This window comes from Pseudorasbora parva, chromosome 21 (genome assembly GCF_024679245.1).
Source record: "Pseudorasbora parva isolate DD20220531a chromosome 21, ASM2467924v1, whole genome shotgun sequence".
Taxonomy (NCBI): domain Eukaryota; kingdom Metazoa; phylum Chordata; class Actinopteri; order Cypriniformes; family Gobionidae; genus Pseudorasbora; species Pseudorasbora parva.
This window is the reverse complement of record NC_090192.1, coordinates 37649444-37668133: the sequence shown is the minus strand read 5'-3', so window position 1 is coordinate 37668133 and position 18690 is coordinate 37649444. Positions and strand designations below refer to the sequence as shown.

Sequence of the window (18690 nt, the reverse complement as noted above, 5' to 3'; positions counted from 1 at the left end):
GACCCTAACTTTACCCTTAAACTGACCCACACCACCACACCTGTCCCTAACTTTACCCTTAAACTGACCCACACCACCACACCTGACCCTAACTCTACCCTTAAACTCACCCACACCACCACACCTGACCCTAACTCTACCCTTAAACTCACCCACACCACCACACCTGCCCTAACTTTACCCTTAAACTGACCCACACCACCACACCTGACCCTAACTTTACCCTTAAACTGACCCACACCATCACACCTGACCCTAACTTTACCCTTAAACTGACCCACACCACCACACCTGTCCCTAACTTTACCCTTAAACTGACCCACACCACCACACCTGTCCCTAACTTTACCCTTAAACTGACCCACAGCACCACACCTGACCCTAACTCTACCCTTAAACTGACCCACACCACCACACCTGACCCTAACTCTACCCTTAAACTGACCCACACCACCACACCTGACCCTAACTTTACCCTTACACTGACCCACACCACCACACCTGACCCTAACTTTACCCTTAAACTGACCCATACCACCACACCTGACCCTAACTTTACCCTTAAACTGACCCACACCACCACACCTGACCCTAACTTTACCCTTAAACTGACCCACACCACCACACCTGACCCTAACTCTACCCTTAAACTGACCCACACCACCACACCTGACCCTAACTTTACCCTTAAACTCAACCCACACCACCACACCAGACCCTAACTTTACCCTTAAACTGACCCACACCACCACACCTGACCCTAACTCTACCCTTAAACTGACCCACACCACCACACCTGACCCTAACTCTACCCTTAAACTGACCCACACCACCACACCTGTCCCTAACTTTACCCTGACACTGACCCACACCACCACACCTGTCCCTAACTTTACCCATAAACTGACCCACACCACCACACCTGACCCTAACTCTACCCTTAAACTGACCCACACCACCACACCTGACCCTAACTCTACCCTTAAACTGACCCACACCACCACACCTGACCCTAACTCTACCCTTAAACTGACCCACACCACCACACCTGTCCCTAACTTTACCCTTAAACTGACCCACACCACCACACCTGCCCTAACTTTACCCTTAAACTGACCCACACCACCACACCTGACCCTAACTTTACCCTTAAACTCAACCCACACCACCACACCAGACCCTAACTTTACCCTTAAACTGACCCACACCACCACACCTGACCCTAACTCTACCCTTAAACTGACCCACACCACCACACCTGACCCTAACTCTACCCTTAAACTGACCCACACCACCACACCTGTCCCTAACTTTACCCTGACACTGACCCACACCACCACACCTGTCCCTAACTTTACCCATAAACTGACCCACACCACCACACCTGACCCTAACTCTACCCTTAAACTGACCCACACCACCACACCTGACCCTAACTCTACCCTTAAACTGACCCACACCACCACACCTGACCCTAACTCTACCCTTAAACTGACCCACACCACCACACCTGTCCCTAACTTTACCCTTAAACTGACCCACACCACCACACCTGCCCTAACTTTACCCTTAAACTGACCCACACCACCACACCTGACCCTAACTTTACCCTTAAACTCACCCACACCACCACACCTGTCCCTAACTCTACCCTTAAACTGACCCACACCACCACACCTGACCCTAACTCTACCCTTAAACTGACCCACACCACCACACCTGACCCTAACTCTACCCTTAAACTGACCCACACCACCACACCTGACCCTAACTTTACCCTTAAACGGACCCACACCACCACACCTGTCCCTAACTTTACCCATAAACTGACCCACACCACCACACCTGACCCTAACTTTACCCTTAAACTGACCCACACCACCACACCTGACCCTAACTCTACCCTTAAACTGACCCACACCACCACACCTGACCCTATCTTTACCCTTAAACTGACCCACACCACCACACCTGACCCTAACTTTACCCTTAAACTGACCCACACCACCACACCTGACCCTAACTTTACCCTGAAACTGACCCACACCACCACACCTGTCCCTAACTTTACCCTTAAACTGACCCACACCACCACACCTGACCCTAACTTTACCCTTAAACTGACCCACACCACCACACCTGACCCTAACTTTACCCTTAAACTCACCCACACCACCACACCTGACCCTAACTCTACCCTTAAACTGACCCACACCACCACACTTGTCCCTAACTCTACCCTTAAACTGACCCACACCACCACACCTGACCCTAACTTTACCCTTAAACTGACCCACACCACCACACCTGACCCTAACTTTACCCTTAAACTCAACCCACACCACCACACCTGACCCTAACTTTACCCTTAAACTGACCCACACCACCACACCTGACCCTAACTTTACCCTTAAACTCAACCCACACCACCACACCAGACCCTAACTTTACCCTTAAACTGACCCACACCACCACACCAGACCCTAACTTTACCCTTAAACTGACCCACACCACCACACCTGACCCTAACTTTACCCTTAAACTGACCCACACCACCACACCTTACCCTAACTTTACCCTTAAACTCACCCACACCACCACACCTGCCCTAACTTTACCCTTAAACTGACCCACACCACCACACCTGACCCTAACTTTACCCTTAAACTCAACCCACACCACCACACCTGACCCTAACTTTACCCTTAAACTGACCCACACCACCACACCTGACCCTAACTTTACCCTTAAACTCAACCCACACCACCACACCAGACCCTAACTTTACCCTTAAACTGACCCACACCACCACACCAGACCCTAACTTTACCCTTAAACTGACCCACACCACCACACCTGACCCTAACTTTACCCTTAAACTGACCCACACCACCACACCTTACCCTAACTTTACCCTTAAACTCACCCACACCACCACACCTGACCCTATCTTTACCCTTAAACTGACCCACACCACCACACCTGACCCTAACTTTACCCTTAAACTGACCCACACCACCACACCTGACCCTAACTTTACCCTGAAACTGACCCACACCACCACACCTGTCCCTAACTTTACCCTTAAACTGACCCACACCACCACACCTGACCCTAACTTTACCCTTAAACTGACCCACACCACCACACCTGACCCTAACTTTACCCTTAAACTCACCCACACCACCACACCTGACCCTAACTCTACCCTTAAACTGACCCACACCACCACACTTGTCCCTAACTCTACCCTTAAACTGACCCACACCACCACACCTGACCCTAACTTTACCCTTAAACTGACCCACACCACCACACCTGACCCTAACTTTACCCTTAAACTCAACCCACACCACCACACCTGACCCTAACTTTACCCTTAAACTGACCCACACCACCACACCTGACCCTAACTTTACCCTTAAACTCAACCCACACCACCACACCAGACCCTAACTTTACCCTTAAACTGACCCACACCACCACACCAGACCCTAACTTTACCCTTAAACTGACCCACACCACCACACCTGACCCTAACTTTACCCTTAAACTGACCCACACCACTACACCTGACCCTAACTTTACCCTTAAACTGACCCACACCACCACACCTGTCCCTAACTTTACCCTTAAACTGACCCACACCACCACACCTGTCCCTAACTTTACCCTTAAACTGACCCACAGCACCACACCTGACCCTAACTCTACCCTTAAACTGACCCACACCACCACACCTGACCCTAACTCTACCCTTAAACTGACCCACACCACCACACCTGACCCTAACTTTACCCTTACACTGACCCACACCACCACACCTGACCCTAACTTTACCCTTAAACTGACCCATACCACCACACCTGACCCTAACTTTACCCTTAAACTGACCCACACCACCACACCTGACCCTAACTTTACCCTTAAACTGACCCACACCACCACACCTGACCCTAACTCTACCCTTAAACTGACCCACACCACCACACCTGACCCTAACTTTACCCTTAAACTCAACCCACACCACCACACCAGACCCTAACTTTACCCTTAAACTGACCCACACCACCACACCTGACCCTAACTCTACCCTTAAACTGACCCACACCACCACACCTGACCCTAACTCTACCCTTAAACTGACCCACACCACCACACCTGTCCCTAACTTTACCCTGACACTGACCCACACCACCACACCTGTCCCTAACTTTACCCATAAACTGACCCACACCACCACACCTGACCCTAACTCTACCCTTAAACTGACCCACACCACCACACCTGACCCTAACTCTACCCTTAAACTGACCCACACCACCACACCTGACCCTAACTCTACCCTTAAACTGACCCACACCACCACACCTGTCCCTAACTTTACCCTTAAACTGACCCACACCACCACACCTGCCCTAACTTTACCCTTAAACTGACCCACACCACCACACCTGACCCTAACTTTACCCTTAAACTCACCCACACCACCACACCTGTCCCTAACTCTACCCTTAAACTGACCCACACCACCACACCTGACCCTAACTCTACCCTTAAACTGACCCACACCACCACACCTGACCCTAACTTTACCCTTAAACTGACCCACACCACCACACCTGACCCTAACTTTACCCTTAAACTCACCCACACCACCACACCTGACCCTAACTCTACCCGTAAAGGGTTAGTTCACCCAAAAATGAAATTGATGTCATTAACTCCTCACCTTAATGTCGTTCCACACCAATAAGATCTCTGTTCATCTTCAGAACTCAGTTTAAGATATTTTATATTTAGTCCAACAGTGTTTTTAAGTGTATGCACACTATAATGTCCATGTCCAGAAAGGGAATAAAAACATTGTCAAAGTAGTCCATATGTGATGTCATGGCCAGCTCATTCTCGGCCGTAACAAAGAGGATCACACACACAAAACCAATGATTTGCTTACAAGATTATTTATTAAATAAAACATAATGATCCGGTACAGAAATATACACAATGTCTAGGGATTTAAACAATAAAGGGAAAAATAAGAATCCTAAAAGGTGAGGAATGTTGATACAGGAGAAATAAATTAGAAACAAAGCGGAGCAAAAAAATGACTCCTCTGGAGGTGATCCCCCAGACAAAGCACTAATGAGCAAGAGATGAACAAGTTTTATACTCTCCGCCCACAAATCAATTGATGAGCATGATTGTCTGCAGCCGATCACACACATTCAGAGACTGATAGGAGACAGGGTCGTAACAGTGACATCAGTTAGTTCATCAGAATCTCTTGAAGTATCGAAATACATTTTGGTCCAAAAATAACAAAAACTACGACTCTTAAGCATTGTCTCCTCTTCCGCGTTTGTTTTCAAACCTCAAATAAAGATTCAAACGGTCATGAATTAGCGCATTGATTCACGATTCGGATCGCCAATGTCACGTTTGGCAGTTTGACACGTGATCCGAATCATGAATCAATCCGCTGATTCCTAACCGTTTGAATCTCTATTTGAGGATTGAAAACAAACCTGTTTGTTGATGTTTTTATTCCCTTCCTGGACATTGACATTATAGTGTGCATACACTTAGATACTCTGTCAGACTAACTAATAAAATATCTTAAACTGTGTTCTGAAGATGAACGGAGGTCTTACGGGTGTCGAACGACATTAGGGTGAGTCATTAATGACATACATTTAATTTTTGGGTGAACTAACCCTTTACATTTTGCAAAAATGAATAGAACAGGTCAATATTTAATTTGCCTGTGACGTTTTCTTATTAACTTAACCTCTCGCTGATCATTTGCTGAAGAAGAAAAACATCTACTTCTACTATTTTGAAGTTGAAGTTGTCTATTCATGTAAAGTGCTTCCTGTTGTTCACCCATTTCAGTCACATACCTCTCACCATTTTCAGCATCGATACGTCCTGATCATATCTTTCCTCTTTCCTCCAGAACAACCTCTTTCCGACCTCAATAACACACACTTTAGTTTTGAATGATTTGTTCATAGCTTGCAGACATGCCCGCTGCCTCACTTCATATCTCCAGGAGATTTATGAAGCATGTCTTTTATAATCTCAGAATATTGTTTTCTAGAGGGACACAGTGGCGTCTCGCTGTAATCTAATTGTTGGTATTTTCATCTGACTGCTGTGATATTTCTTGCTCTTCTCAGGATGGTATCGAGGGTATCGGCTGAGGAGAAAATCGAAGAAGGTAAGTTACTGTATGAAAAGCTTCCAGAGTACAATCAGCTTCCGTGACGTCAATTTGAATTGTTCCTTTGTTTCCCATTTTCTGATGTGCTCTTCTGTGCACAGGGTGTGTTTCCGGCTTGTTACATACATCTGAAGGAGGCCACGGTGGAAGGCAGTGGGTCAGTATGTTCGTTTACACGCTGCGTAATATCCTTGTGCTGCGCTCACGGTATGCCGGCAAAATTCGCTGATTATAACGCAGGAGTGAGAGTGTAGTTCCTAGCCATATCGGTCTAGAAAATCACAACTTTTAATTTTCCGTCGGCCTTAGTACACGATGTAACTATACACATCACAAGTCATGTAAATGGGAAAATTATGTTGTTATTTAATCACTTATGGTGGAGCCGTTTACCTCCAGTCATTGTGCTAAGCTAGGCTAGCGGCGGGTGCAAAAGACAGTTATGGCAAGCATGGAGATAAAAATGGTATTATTGGACTTATTCACCCAGAGTTAGAGAAGCTAAAGTCCCAAAAAGTGAGCATGTTCCTTTAACCATTTAAGACCTTTTACACACAGATAGTTCTTTATCAGGTCTCGTGAGTCTCTCTGATGCTTAGGGTGCTGCTCTCTCTGTGGCAGTAGGTAGCTCACTATGTTTTGTAACGTATTCACATTAAACTTTACGCTCCTTTGCTGAATCTGTAGATCATGTTACTTATTATATCAACGTTGGTCCCTAAACCCAACCTCAGCAGTTAACATTGTCATTCCCTTAGACGTCTTACTAAAACAAGTTAGCGCTCCAGTGCCAGCCTAATAAGAGATTTTAGAGTCCAAAATGGATTTTCAAGTGCGTTTCAGGAATATAATACGCATGAGTTAGTGTTGGTGTGTGTGTGTGTGTGTGTGTGTGTGAGTAATTGGAATCGAGAGCAAAGCCCAGCTCAGATTTCATAACAGCTGCTTTGATGACTGATGCTGGTAATTAGTTTTCATTGGGCTGAAGGGATCTGAATGACTCCGGGACCTCAGAAGCCTCTATGAAGCGGGAATCAGTGACGTGAATAGATTGAGATGCAGCTAAACAGCCTATTGTGTCCCACACAAGTGATATTCTTTGAAAACTCCTACACTTTTATTGTGCTGCCTATGTTTGCTGCCACTCTTTTCCCTTTCTGTCTATCCTTAGACAAAAGGAGACGGTCATTCCTACCGAGCTTCCGCTGGTTCATGAGGTCACGACTACGTTGCGAGAATGGGCGACGATATGGAGGGACCTATATGTGGTAACCCTGCATTTTGGCATTTATCTCAAGACTAGTAGTAGTTTCCAAAAAGGTTAATAAAGGCCTTCTGATGAAAATCAATGGGTTTTTGAAAGAAAAATATCCATATTTAACAAGTTATAAAGTAAAATATCTAGCTTCTGGTGGACCGCCTTCCATATTCAACTTACAGAAAAAGCGTAATGCCATGATGATGATATATTGGACATTTTGGATATTTTTCTTACACAAGCCCATCTGTTCACTTCAGAAGGCATTTATTTACCCCCCAAGCAATGTTGATTACTTTTATAATGGATGGATGCACTTTTTGGGCTTCAAATTTTGGGTTGCAATTCACTGCCATTATGAAGCTTGCCAGGACATTTCTTAAAGGTGCACTTTGTAGTATTTTTGTAGTAAAATATTCTAAAACCACTAGGCCAGTGTTTTGTTCAGTTGAGTACTTACAATTAGGGCTGCACGATAATGGTAAAAATGATAATCACGATTATTTTGCTCAAAATCATAATAGCGATTATTGATCATAATTGTTCTGTCAAAAAGGGTATTGTTGTTAACCAAGCTACACTTCACCCAAAAAGCGTGTACACTGTAAAAAGTTATTTAGAAAAAAAAGTTACCTGGTGGTTGCCTTAAAATTTTGAGTTCATTGAAATTAAAATTTTGAGTTAATACAGTGAACATTTTTTGAGATTCGACAACCTTTATTAAAATATTATTAAAAGATTTTGTAAGCATATTGGGTAATTGTGTGTGTTTTATTTCTGATGACGCAGTGAAACATGCCAAATAGTGCTATTTCCATGATTTATCAATTTTTTTTATGTGGTTCAGATACAAATATATTTTGAGTTTCTATTTATTAAACAAATTTCCTTCATTGTATCAGCTCAGATTTTTAATTTCAATAAACTCAAAATTTTAAGGCAATAGGTTACTTACTTTTTTAAGTTAAACCAACAAAAACCAACAATTTTTTTTACAGTGTAGGTGGCACACAGACTTCATTTAACCAACTATGATAACTTCGTTAGAAAGTAAATCAATACAAATCACATGGTTTTGGTGAACGCTTTGTAATCTGTATTCACATTAGATTTTTAAAGCAACACAATTTGTTTGCAGATTAGACAAACCACAGATTCAGATTGTGAATCCATGTCTGTGGCTAGGGACATTCTAAAAAGCTGAACGTGAAAATTGCTTAATGTGAGTCTGACAGTGATATTAAAAAACAGCAAAAAAGCAAAACAGTTGAGCCCAGAATATAAACACAACACATTTAATTACACGTTGTTTTCCTCCCATAGAAAACCGTTAAAGAAAAAAGCTTAACGTCACTTAATGTAGCCTACTAATGATATTAAACGATCAAATTCTGCACAAACTAATTTTTCTGTATAGTATGCTTTATTAGTATTTAATGTTTACTAAGTTTGGTCTTTTAATGTCACTGTAGCCTACATTAAACCACGTTAAGTGTTTTCTTTATGGGAGGAAAATGCCAATTAAACGTGTTGCGTTCCTATTCAGGGCTCCTCTGCTTTTCTGTACATAGTATGCTTTATTAGTATGGTGTTTGCTACGTGTGGTTTGTTAATAACTCTGTCTTTGTTAATTAAGCCACGTTAAGCTTTTTTCACATGCTCATGTGAAAGCGTTTGAGAACGTCCCAGTGATGATATCATCTGCAACTGATTTACATTATAAACTGCTAAAATTAGGTTCCTTTTCCCAATTGAATTGTCACATCGGTTGCAAATGTGTGTTTATTCTGCAAACAGTAAGGTGTATTTGTTGAAATTCGTTGCTGAAGGTTTGATCATGGCAGTTTTAGTCACACAAATAGCACAATTGTCTTGTGAAGAAACAAAGACTGGCTGTAATGACACTTTCATTGAAGCAGGATTGCACTGACTAAGTTAGATTAAGTAACACCGAGAAGAAAGTATATCCTTTTAAGGAAAGAAGCTCTATTTAGGGGATTTAAGCTCTGTGCATCTGGCAACCACAAGCATGACAGCAAGTGGAGGCTCGTTATCAACACAAACCCCAAAGAAAAAACACGCTTTAAGGATAAATAACGAGCGGGCCAATATCATGACAATTATTTAAAATCAATCTACAGGAGCAGATATCGTTATCACGATTAAAATACGATTAATCGTGCAGCCCTACTTACAATATCCCAAATGTTTCCAACTCTGTACTTCGTGAAAAAAAATATTTTAACCAAGGACCCGGGACGTCTGAGCATAGCGTCTGAGGGAGTCGCCTGTCAATTGCTCATATTGGTTACGCTTGGTTTCTGGTTTTATTCTGCATAAGCGCTTTACTCTTAGCAGTGTGAACAAATGTGACAGCAGCCGCCGAGTGAACGCACAGAGTAACGTCATAACATAATTTTAAACACACTTAAATGTATCTAATATGATAAACAGAGCTGTGTTGCCTGGAAAAGCGGAAATGGCGCCGCCGACTGTGTCCTGTCTTCATAATAAAATCTCCCGTCGCTCGCGAGGCGTGTTTGCATGACAATCTCTCCAGGGTCCTGCTCTTCTTCATACTGCAGTAACATTAATAATCACATCCATGAACACGAGTCCTATCCTGATTCTTTTCCACCGGCTGTGAGGTGAAGACCACATGTCCCAAGATTCTGCACTCATATTTGGCGTCATCAAACTACGCCTTTGTTTTGATTAGGCGCTCTCTAGCGGACGGAAAAATTACACAGTGCAGCTTTATTTATAACTCTGACTGCATTTTCCTGAAAGAATAATGTCATATACACCTAAAGGATGGCTTTAGGGTGAGTAAATCATGGGCTAATTTTTGTTTTTGGTTGAACTATCCCTTTAATGACATAATCAGCATTTTGATGACAACACAATGTTCATAGAGCATCCATTCGTCTGCTGTGACACTGCAACATTGCAATTTTCTCTAATAAATCTGATCACCTTTGCCTCAGGCGTGATGTGGAGAGCTCTGGCATGACATGCAAATAAAAGTTTGTTTTTAATTTTTTCCAAAAAGAGCCTCATTGAAAGTTTGTAAACTCTTTTAATTGCATAATTAAGCACTATAACACTCCAGGGCTCTTTGTCTGCAGTGATTTGACGGCTCGCGCCTTTACATGTGCTTTGACAAATTAATTAACACTCATTGCAGGGTTTTAAACAGACTTTGTGTTTCCAACAGGGCGACAAGCGTGAGATGTTCAACACGGTCCGAGACATGATCTATGACTTGATCGAGTGGCGCTCCCAGATCCTCTCCGGCACGCTCCCACAGGACGAGATGTCGGAGCTCAAACAGAAAGTCACCTCCAAGATGGACTACGGGAACAAGTATGAACACACACGGACACACACACACACTGACACGGACACAAGCTGCTGACTCATTCTGATTGGGTTATGTTAGAACAGGGAGAGCTTGAGCTGGAAGTCACGACTGCAGTCCGTTACATAAAATCTGACTTTTAATGAGAGCGTTGTATTGCTATTTGTTTTTAATTCAGGGGCTGTTTTTGCTTTGAAGGGTCATTGTGAAAGATTTTCAGCCCTTCGGATATTTTATCCACTCTCATTTTGGTAAAAAAAAAAAGATTCTTAATCAGTGGTGCGTGCTGTTGCTTATACTTCAGACTCCTCAAATTTAAGTATTAATTGTGGATGCTGTCTGATGGTTTTTGCCTGGCAAACACTGATACATGCACAACATTTTTCTGAAGGGCCGTGACGTGTCTGCCTTTTTTGCAATATCCTCCTGAGACCCAGCAATGGAGTTCTTTCCTCTGGATAGGACATTATATTTTAGAAAATTTCTCGGACAACATGCATGTCACAGCTTTAGCAAGCAGAGAGACCTATAGTTTAGAGGTGTAACCATTAAAGGTGCACTATGTAGTATTTTTGCAGTAAAATATCCAAAAAGCACTAGGCCAGTGTTAAATATTTTGTTCAGTTGAGTACTTACAATAGGGCTGGGCGATATGGCCAAAATTTCATATTTAGCTCATTTGAAATCCCGATAACGATATACACAACGATATAGCAATTTTTCAGTTAATTCAGTTTATGAATAGTCTATACAAAATTGCAATGTGGAAATGCAGTTTGAAATGATATACAAAACAAATAAAGGTAGTATGGACTACATTTTTATTTTAATGCAGCACTAGGTAACTTTTCAACCTTCATAATATATTTTTAAGACTCTTGTGAGGATAAATCGACTTACAATAGGTTGAATGACACGTCTGCCATAGCTTGATGGGGTCTGTATCATTTTTAATCGTACTTCTAAACTTCGGGTTTCGGGTAGTAACCAGAGAACAAAAAGAACTACAAAATCCGACTGCTTTACGGCATATACGTCACTTCCACCAACACCCACACTTCCTTAAATTTGGACGCGCCAGCCCAACTTTGTTCGTCGGATAATATAGTCATGTCCGAAGCAGCACAGACAAATAAGAAAGAAAAGGTTTTGTTGGAGGAAAGCAATAAGAGGAAATGAAAAAGTGATGGGATTAAAGGCAGGACGAGGATCAACATGTGACCAGCGTTTGCTCGTCGGCGTGAGCTGAAGGAGGCGTGCCCGACCGATTTAAAGCAAGACTGTTGGTGAAGTTAACTCCTGCCTAGGGATGTTAACCGATGACCGTTTGACCGATGGTTGACCGTATCAACGTTAACCGATCAAAGTTGTCGGTAAAAAAAAAAAAAAAAAGTGATCTCTAAATTAGGCTATTATACAGTGGACTAAACGCTACTACAGTTAGCCATCTCATTCCAAAATCTTTTTGTGTGAAGTGAACATATCCCTCGCACTCAATTTTTCATAACTCGCCTGTTTGTACTTAATAAACCAATAAAAACATCTGACGCGAGGTCACAGCGTTTGGGTTTGCGTGCTCACAAGGTTTGCAAAAAGTAAACGGGCTAAAACACTCGAGGCTAGAGTCAGGGCAGACGACAGTATGAAGTGTGCATTTCGCTTAAAATGGGCTTACTTTTGGAAATATATTACATCTACATTTCAGTGGTAACACATAAGGTGTTGATCGTCTTTCTTTATTATTGTTAGCACTACCTCGAACTAAAGCAGTGTCTATATTTCTCAGATGATATATTTCGTCATATCGCCCAGCCGTAACTTACAATATCCCAGATGTTTCCAACTATTTGTAAATTGTGAGAAAATTGCTATTTTAACTAAGGACCGGGACGTTTCAGCATTGCGTTTGAGCGAGTCGCCTGTCAATCGCCTCATATCTGCGTTACCCTCGGTTTTATTCTGCAGAAGCGCTTTTCTCTTATCAGTGTGAACATGTCACAGCAGTGCCGAGCGAACGCACAGAGTAACATCATTACATCATTTTAAACACACTTAAATGTATCTAATATGATAAACAGAGCTGCTGGCTTTACCTTATAGTCATGACCGGAAAAAGCAGAAGTGCGGCGGCCCGGCAACTGTGTCCCGTCCCGTCATAATAAAAGTCCCAGTACTCGCGAGCCGTGTGTGTGTGTGTGTAACAATCACTCCAGCGGCCGTGATCAGCTCCACAACACTCGGTCCTGCTCTGTTTTACACTACAGTAACGTTAATAACTGCATCCATGAACATTATTTCTGCCCCAGTCCTATTTTCCACCGGCTGTGAGGTGATGACCACATTTCCCAAGATACTGCGCTCACACTTGGCGTCATCAAACTACGCCTTTGTTTTGAATAGGAGCCACAATTGAATTGAACACAATTGTGTTGAATTGAACACAAGTGAAGTGCATCATGTGTCAATTTTTTAATGAAATATGAGATATTCTTATGAAGTTACTCCCGTTATTACACATATTTTTCATTACATGTTGCCTCATGAACACATAAATATGCAAATTAAATCCAGTGAATGGATGTATTGCATAGAATGAGAATTTTATGGCCATGTTTATAAAGCAAAAAGCATAAAGCAAAATGGTATGTAAAATCATAATTTTTTTTGCATATTCATGTATTTTCGTGTATTTTAATTTTATCAATAAATGGGTCCTGGTGTCCTCTACAGAGGATATAGCAAAACATATTATTGTTAAAAAAAAGTCTTGCATTTTTCTTTATTTTCTTTCATTTTTTCTTATGGTCCAAACAATGTAATGACCTAAAAAAAAATTGCATGTTCATATCCTACTCTTATGTTAAAACTAATGTGGATACACCCAAAACATCCTAGCAACACCCTGGCAATGACCTTCCACCTGGTTTTGAGTTTTGCATGGGCATGTGTTTTGGGGCGGGGCTTTCTGTTCAACTGACCAATAGAAGACAGTTAGAATGTTTTTGCAATTCCATTTGGTTATTCTACCTATGCAGACATTCAAGGGCATGCAATGACAGCGGCAAGTTTATTTGACTCACTTTCTAGTTTATTTTACTTAGCGTTTAGCTGTAGGAGGAAGCAAGTGTACAGAAGATATGATAGACCTGCACTAGTGAGACACACGTACATCTCTCAGTTCTCAGTTCAAGTCTCTGTCTTTCTCAACTTTCTTGGGTGAAAGGTAGGAAGGTATTATTGGTGCAAAACAACTAAACATGTGAGAGTGAAATTTGTATCTGTAGAGCATATCCACACAGGTGTTTCAATAAATTTTAAATCACAGATTTTACAACTCAAAACGCAGTCACACAACCGTATCAAAAATGTGAAGTCACGGGCAAATTGTGCACATCTGCAAATTAACATGTGAATTCATGCAGTGAGAGTTGAACACTTGTAGAATATTTGGTCACAAATGCATTACTTTTCTTGGATATTTCTAACACAAACACAAGTGCAATCACTACAACTGCTCGAATCTGCTGCTACGAGTCTCACGCGCAGTTTTTCCGCCTTCAAATGACAAGGTTGGCACTCTCTCACTTTTGCACCAAATACACCGAGAAATGTGGAGCAAAAGGGATTTGTGCATCTGAGAGGCAGTGGCAGGCCCTGTGCAGAGAGCAGAGAATCTCGGCCAATCAGAAGAGCTCGTTTGTACGGAGCCCCGCCCCCAACGGGACGTGGTTGTGATAGATGGATAGATGGATAGATGGATAGATGGATAGATGGATAGATAGATAGATGGATAGATAGATAGAAACTTAATTTATTTTTCCATCACACATTTTCAATGCACATTGACTTTTTTCCAGTGCCATTTAGCAGATGATTTCATTCATCCAAATTGATGTATAACTTTGTCTCTAACAACCTGTTTTAAAATGTTTCTTACAGTGTTTTTGTTTGCTTGACAGGTATTTAGACCTGGATCTGGTGGTTAGAGATAAAGATGGGAATATTCTGGATCCTGACTTAACCAGCACTGTCAATCTGTTCCGAGCGCATGAAGCCGCGTCCATGCAGATTGAAGCTCGCATCCAAGAGGAAAAGGTAAGCAATATTAGAATGTTTTCATCCTTTATGGCACAATAGAAACATGCAAGTCTGTGGTTCAAGTCAAACAAATTTAGATTGATATTTTTAAATGTGTTTGTTTGATGTTCTTGGATTTGTGAATTGTGAAGGCCGATATCATTATCTCCTCGTTTTGCAGAGTTATTTTGGTCATCACCACCCGCTGCGATGTTTAATGAACACCTTTAATTATAACTGTTACTTCACATTTATATGCAAGTGTGACTACTTTTTCAAGCACAACCACTAAACCACATAGAAAAGTCCCTGACCGCAGTGCTTAAACACCATCACTGACGTGTATGAGTTTACACGGGAACAGAGAGCGTGAGAGCAAACCATCTCACTTCCCTTCTCAACTCAATGTAACACATGGCTGGGTGATGAAGCTTGGTGAAAAAAAAAGCTTTTGGCAAGATGCAATATATATGTATAATTTTTTTCTAGTCAGAGGAACCATTACTTTCACTGGAGACTCATAATGTTTAATGCAAGAAATGCAGCAAAAAAAAAAAGTTTTATATTTAACTCTCTCTCTCTCTCTCTCTCTCTCTCTCTCTCTCTCTCTCTCTCTCTCTCTCTCTCTCTCTCTCTCTCTCTCTCTCTCTCTCTCTCTCTCTCTCTCTCTCTCTCTCTTTAAATAATTAAATGTTTTATCTTTCTTATATGTATATTAGAATGGGTTAAGATTGTTTTGGTTCACTTAAATTAAAAGTAGTTTTTAAAGTATATTTTAATGATGGATTTAAATTATACTGTAATGTTGAATGGCTATAATTAATGGCTAAAATTGAAAAAAATAAAAATCCATATAATAGAAAATCAGTAACAATGGCCTTTAGTACTTTGCAAAACCATTGCAAAAAATATTGTGGATATTTGATATCACTCAGTCCCAGTGTTACAAGAGTCAGGGCTACTTTCCGACTGAAGTGTGTTCACATACATCCTCACACATACTTATGTACAGTATATGAGGTTAACAGCTTCGTTTGACCTGTGTGTTCTCACTGCCTCTCTAATGACTGTTAAACCACTAGTGCTTTAACCGGAGTCACCGTGAGTGTTATTCACTGAGCATGGGCTTCCCTTGAGCCAGGGGTTTTCATTTAAAATCCTAGTACATTGAAGGAGCCCTTTGCCCAAAGTTGAAACTGTCATTTACTCACACTCCTGTTATCCAAACCTGTATGACGAGGGGAAATTTTGAGAACACCTCAGCACTGTTGACCTACCTTTCTCCGGTGACCCTACCCAGATGTTCACTGTCCTTGAGTCTCTTTTATCAAATAATATAATAAGTTATATAAGGCACGTTTACACCTGATCACTTCATGTGCTACTGATTGGATAGCTATCTGATTTGTTAAAAAAATCAATTTACACACAACCGCATAAATCTGTCTGCGCAAACCTAATACACATCCGATCTTCAATCCCTGCGCTATATGCAAATTTAGCGGAGTTCACGTCTTTGTAAGCAACAGATATGAGCTGCATTTTATTTATCATCAGCTAATTTCAAGATCAAAGGCATTAGGAGAGAGAGCGTCATCAACACTGGTAAGATAATTTAGCCTCACTACTTTTATTGAAGATTATTGTGTTTTGAGCATCTGCGACTCACTTTCAGTTTCATTTGCGACAGTTTGCGTGTTGGCTAGACACTCGACTCATCTGTCATATCTGGTTGTAACATGTCATATAGCCTATAAAATTTACATACATGGTTTCAACAACCAGATGCATTTACACCAGTTTTGTTTGTAACGCGTCTCAGACCCTCTCCTGAAGTGGTTTGAGTGATCGGATTTAAATCCGCCTCGAAAGAGTTTCGGAGGACGTTTACACCTGGTCTTTTCCAGAGAAAACGCATGAAGTGACCAGGTGTAAAAAAGGCCGCTAAATTCTTTGAGACTGACAGTGATTAACACCTGTGTAATTAGTATTGCTGACTTTGAGTCGAGCACATTTGAAAGATTAATAACCGTATATTTTTGTATGCATTTGTTTATTTTTCAGTCTCAGAAGCAGAACATGGATTTAAGCAGGCAGGCGAAGTTTGCCTCCACACCCTCGTTTGCCTTGTTCGTCACACTCAAGAATGTCGTGTGCAAAATCGGAGAAGATGCAGAAGTGCTGATGTCACTATATGATCCGATTGAGTCCAAGTTCATCAGGTCAGTGCACACATGGACTCAAATGGTCATGCTTGCATGCATGAAAAGCCATGCCCGTCCTAACAATGGCTGTCAAATGGTACTTTGTTAATTTTTTTCACTAAACACTAAAGAAGTGTGTTTCTGGTTATGAGGGAAATATAACCATGTTAAGCTTCCCAAATAACCCAGTGTTAAGGAAACAGTGGATTCAGTTTGTTTTTATGGAGCAGCAATGAGTTCTGCAAGTGTTTGTGTTTGTTTCCCGGTCATGAGTCGAATCTGCAGGCGGTGAGCTAAACTGCACAAATTTATGGTGATTCAAAGGTTATCCTGGGAGGGATTATGCCACAAATGTGTTATGTGTGCGTGTGTTTGTCATAGCTAGTTGTGTGTGTGTGTGTGTGTGTGTGTGTGTGTGTGTGTGTGTGTGTGTGTGTGTCTTTAGCTCCGCCCACTGCAGCTCCAGCCACTGTATGTGTCATTTTAAATCTAATTTAACTAACTTTTTTTGTGATATAAAGGATGCACTGCTATTCTGAACCTACTCAAGATTAACATGAAATTGGCTGAAACTGTGTATGTTAGGACGTGTTTGTGCTTGGCCCCTATATTTATAATTGAGTGTGTCCACAGAGAAAGACATTGGCATTTAGCAAATGCTTTTTTTATCCAAAAAGTCTTACATGCATTAAAAATGTGGAATCAATCCTATGATCTTGACATTGCTACTGAGCAATAGGGGGGAAAAGTTTTTAGTAAAAGTAATGCCATTAATAACTGTCATTTTTATTTCTACATTTTGCTTGCAGCGAAAACTATCTTGTACGCTGGTCCAGCTCGGGTTTGGCGAAAGACATCGATCAGCTGCATAACCTGCGTGCCGTATTCACGGTGCGTAATATTTTGAGCTTTACACTTGACCTATTTTATTCAAGGTTGTTATGGAGAGATGGAGAAATGATATTGGGATGTGATGCAGACCGGATTAAAACTACCTACTAATGCAGCGTCTGAAATGGATAAACGGCTGATTTGAAAAGCCAGACATAGGCTTGAACTTAGTTAATGCTCATTCATGTTCATCACACAAAATGAGATAAATCACATGAACTAGTCCTAGCTGAACATATCCATGTTGTCTTTGTGACTATGGTAGCTGGTTTCTGTGGACACATTTTTAACAGTACTTTGTCTACCAGTGTTATTTTAGCATTATTTTAAATACTATACTATAATAAAATATAAAGAATATTTTTAAATGGTTAAATAATATTTCACATTTTATATTGAAAATAAAAATGTCTAAATGCAATATATTTTACATTTTTAATATATTGACCAAATGTTTTATTTTTATTTTTATTAAAGTAAACTATTTTTTTCTGCAATAATGCTGTCCTCTAAAGATATAATCTCATACAATTTGTTAATGTGGTTATATGATAATGGCGTGTTTTTAGTTGGCATCTAGGTGGTCGCCTAACTAGGCTTTAGAACAACGGTAATTTGGGGCATTTGTGCAAAGCACTAAGCCACACGTGAAACCCTTCACATGCATGACCTA

The 18690-nt window shown here is 41.4% G+C and overlaps 1 protein-coding gene across 2 annotated transcripts in view; it reads left to right on the top strand.

The window, feature by feature from the left end:
* Positions 1 to 18690, top strand: part of dock1 (dedicator of cytokinesis 1) — a 305592-nt gene that overhangs the window by 35253 nt on the left and 251649 nt on the right. For both annotated transcript variants that reach the window (XM_067430394.1, XM_067430393.1), the window contains exons 3-9: positions 6183 to 6223; positions 6328 to 6383; positions 7398 to 7494; positions 10702 to 10850; positions 14805 to 14940; positions 16987 to 17144; positions 17936 to 18017. In XM_067430394.1, the coding sequence (XP_067286495.1) occupies positions 6183 to 6223; positions 6328 to 6383; positions 7398 to 7494; positions 10702 to 10850; positions 14805 to 14940; positions 16987 to 17144; positions 17936 to 18017 (719 nt within the window). The remainder of the gene's footprint in view (positions 1 to 6182; positions 6224 to 6327; positions 6384 to 7397; positions 7495 to 10701; positions 10851 to 14804; positions 14941 to 16986; positions 17145 to 17935; positions 18018 to 18690) is intronic.